This window comes from Piliocolobus tephrosceles, unplaced genomic scaffold, assembly GCF_002776525.5.
Source record: "Piliocolobus tephrosceles isolate RC106 unplaced genomic scaffold, ASM277652v3 unscaffolded_26973, whole genome shotgun sequence".
Lineage (NCBI taxonomy): Eukaryota > Metazoa > Chordata > Mammalia > Primates > Cercopithecidae > Piliocolobus > Piliocolobus tephrosceles.
This window is the reverse complement of record NW_022309835.1, coordinates 3762-6155: the sequence shown is the minus strand read 5'-3', so window position 1 is coordinate 6155 and position 2394 is coordinate 3762. Positions and strand designations below refer to the sequence as shown.

Genomic DNA, 2394 nt, shown 5'->3' with positions numbered 1-2394 from the left:
AAATAATAATAATAATAATTAAGTAGGCCGGTTGCAGTGGCTCACACCTGTAATCCCAGCACTTTGGGAGGCCGAGGTGGGTGGATCACCTGAGGTCGGGAGTTCGAGACCAGCCTGGCCAACATGGTGAAACCCTGTCTCTACTAAAAATATAAAAATTAGCCAGGCCTGGTGGTGCATGCCTGTAATCCCAGCTACTCCGGAGGCTGAGGCAGGAGAATCACTTGAACCCGGGAGGTGGAGGTTGCAATGAGCCGAGATCAGGCCACTGCACTCCAGCCTGTGCGACAGAGCAAGACTCTGTCTCAAAAAAAAAAAAAGAAAGAAAGAAAAAGGACAGCAAGGAGCTTCGTTTCTTCTCTATGGGTGTCCGGGAGCAGGTCGTCCCCTCTCCGTGGTTAATGCCTCCTTTTCATGGCCACTTATCTGTCTGAGCTGGACTGTAAGTCCCACCTCTTCCCCGCCTCGGACCGCCCCTCTGGCCACCCCCACAGTTCATTCCTCTTGCTTCCACCAGGGGACTCCTCCCCTGCCTACCCCTCCTAGGAGAAATAGCGCTCCAACCCCATCACCCCTCCCCTGCACCCACACCCCTCCCCTGCCTGCGCTCCTCCCCATTCCCTGGCCTCTCGCCCTCAGGCCTCTGCCCAGACCGTGCCCCCTGCCTGGTGGCCCTTAGGGTGTTTCTGTTCACATCTTGGTATGCAGCTCTGGCACTGCCACCTCCTCCAGGAAGCCCCCCAGGGTGCTTTCCCATCCCCATCCCCCTCCTCAAGGTGCCCCTGAGCCAGCAGGGACACAGCTGGAGCCCTGAGTGCCCACAGGGGCTTCTCACCAGTTCTAGGAAATGTCTGGGGTGACTCCATTTTCCAGATGAGGAAATCGGGGCACGGAGATGAATAACAACCTGCCCAGGGCCACTCTGATGGGGCCGCATTAGAACCCACAGCCACGAGCATCCAGGAGAGAAACCCCCCCGCGACCTGGGCCCCCATCCCCGCTCTGACTCCCCCCATCCTGAGTTTGGGACTCAGGGACTTGAACCCTGGGGACCTCTGAGCAGTTCTCCCTCCCCTTCCTATGTGGGAAGGACAGACAGGAGCCGGGGGGAGTTTCAACGTTTATTGAGGTCACGGTGGGGAGAGGTGCAGGGCCGGCCTGTCTCCCAGAGCCCCGTGGGAGGGAGTGTGGGGGGACGGGTGGGGCCGTCCCGGCCCCGGGTGGAGGAGGCAGTGTTCCGAGAAGAGCTGCTTCTGTCCAAAGATCCCCCTCGAGGGTTTGGAGCCAGGCTCGGTGCCGGCCAGTGCTGTGGAGGCGGCTCAGGGGCGGCCCTCGGCCCCCACGCGGAGCAGTATGGAACGGATCCAGTCCACGTAGAGGGCCACCCGTGCGAAGAAGTCGGGGAACTGGCGGGTGGCGCATTCCCGGATCACAAAGGAGTCTACTCCCTGGATGACGCCGTCACAGATCAGGGGGCCACCTGAGTCTCCCTGGAGAACAGGGAATGGTCAGTCACCTAGGCTGGCCCCAGGCAGCCAGGAAGGGGGCTGGGGTGACCACAAGCTGTTTCAGAATAAAATGCTTCCAATCTGGAACTTTCCCTCCCTCCCTCCCTTCCTTCCTTCCTTTCTTCCTTTCTCCTGTTTTGTTGTGTTTTGTTTTGTTTTAAGACAGAGTCTAGCTCTGTCGTCCAGGCTGGAGTGCCGTGGCGTGATCTTGGCTCACTGCGAACTCTGCCTCCCGGGTTCAAGCGATTCTCCTGCCTCAGCCTCCCGCGTAACTTTCTTTCTTTCTCTCAAGACAGGGTCCCACTCTGTCGCCCAGGCTGGAGCACGGTGGCACAATCATAGCTCACTGCAACCTCAAACTCCCTGGCTCAAGCGATCCTCCTGCCTTGGCCTCCTGAGTAGCTGGGCCTAAAGGCTCATACCACCACACCTGGCTAATATTTAAATTATCTGTAGAGATGCTGTCCTGCTATGTTGCCCAGGCTGGTCTTGAACTCCTGGACTCAAGCGATCCTTCCACTTCGGCCTCGCAAAGTGCTGGGATTACAGGTGTGAGCCACCGCTGCTGGCCTGGAATTTTCTTTAAAATGTGTGAGCACCGGCCGGGCGCGGTGGCTCAAGCCTGTAATCCCAGCACTTTGGGAGGCCGAGATGGGCGGATCACGAGGTCAGGAGATCGAGACCATCCTGGCTAACACGGTGAAACCCCGTCTCTACTAAAAAATACAAAAAACTAGCTGGGCGAGGTGGCGGGCGCCTGTAGTCCCAGCTACTCCGGAGGCTGAGGCAGGAGAATGGCGTAAACCCGGGAGGCGGAGCTTGCAGTGAGCTGAGATCCAGCCCCTGCACTCCAGCCTGGGCAACAGAGCGAGACTCTGTCTCAAAA

At 58.5% G+C, this 2394-nt stretch overlaps 1 protein-coding gene across 1 annotated transcript in view; it reads right to left on the bottom strand.

Annotated features, from left to right (window-relative positions):
* Positions 1 to 1105: 1105 nt before the first annotated feature.
* The window catches only part of PRTN3 (proteinase 3), a 4900-nt gene continuing 3611 nt past the window's right edge, over positions 1106 to 2394 (bottom strand). Inside the window, exon 4 of the mRNA XM_023201455.2 lies at positions 1106 to 1490. Coding sequence (XP_023057223.2) covers positions 1320 to 1490 — 171 coding nt within the window. The 3' untranslated portion in view covers positions 1106 to 1319. The remainder of the gene's footprint in view (positions 1491 to 2394) is intronic.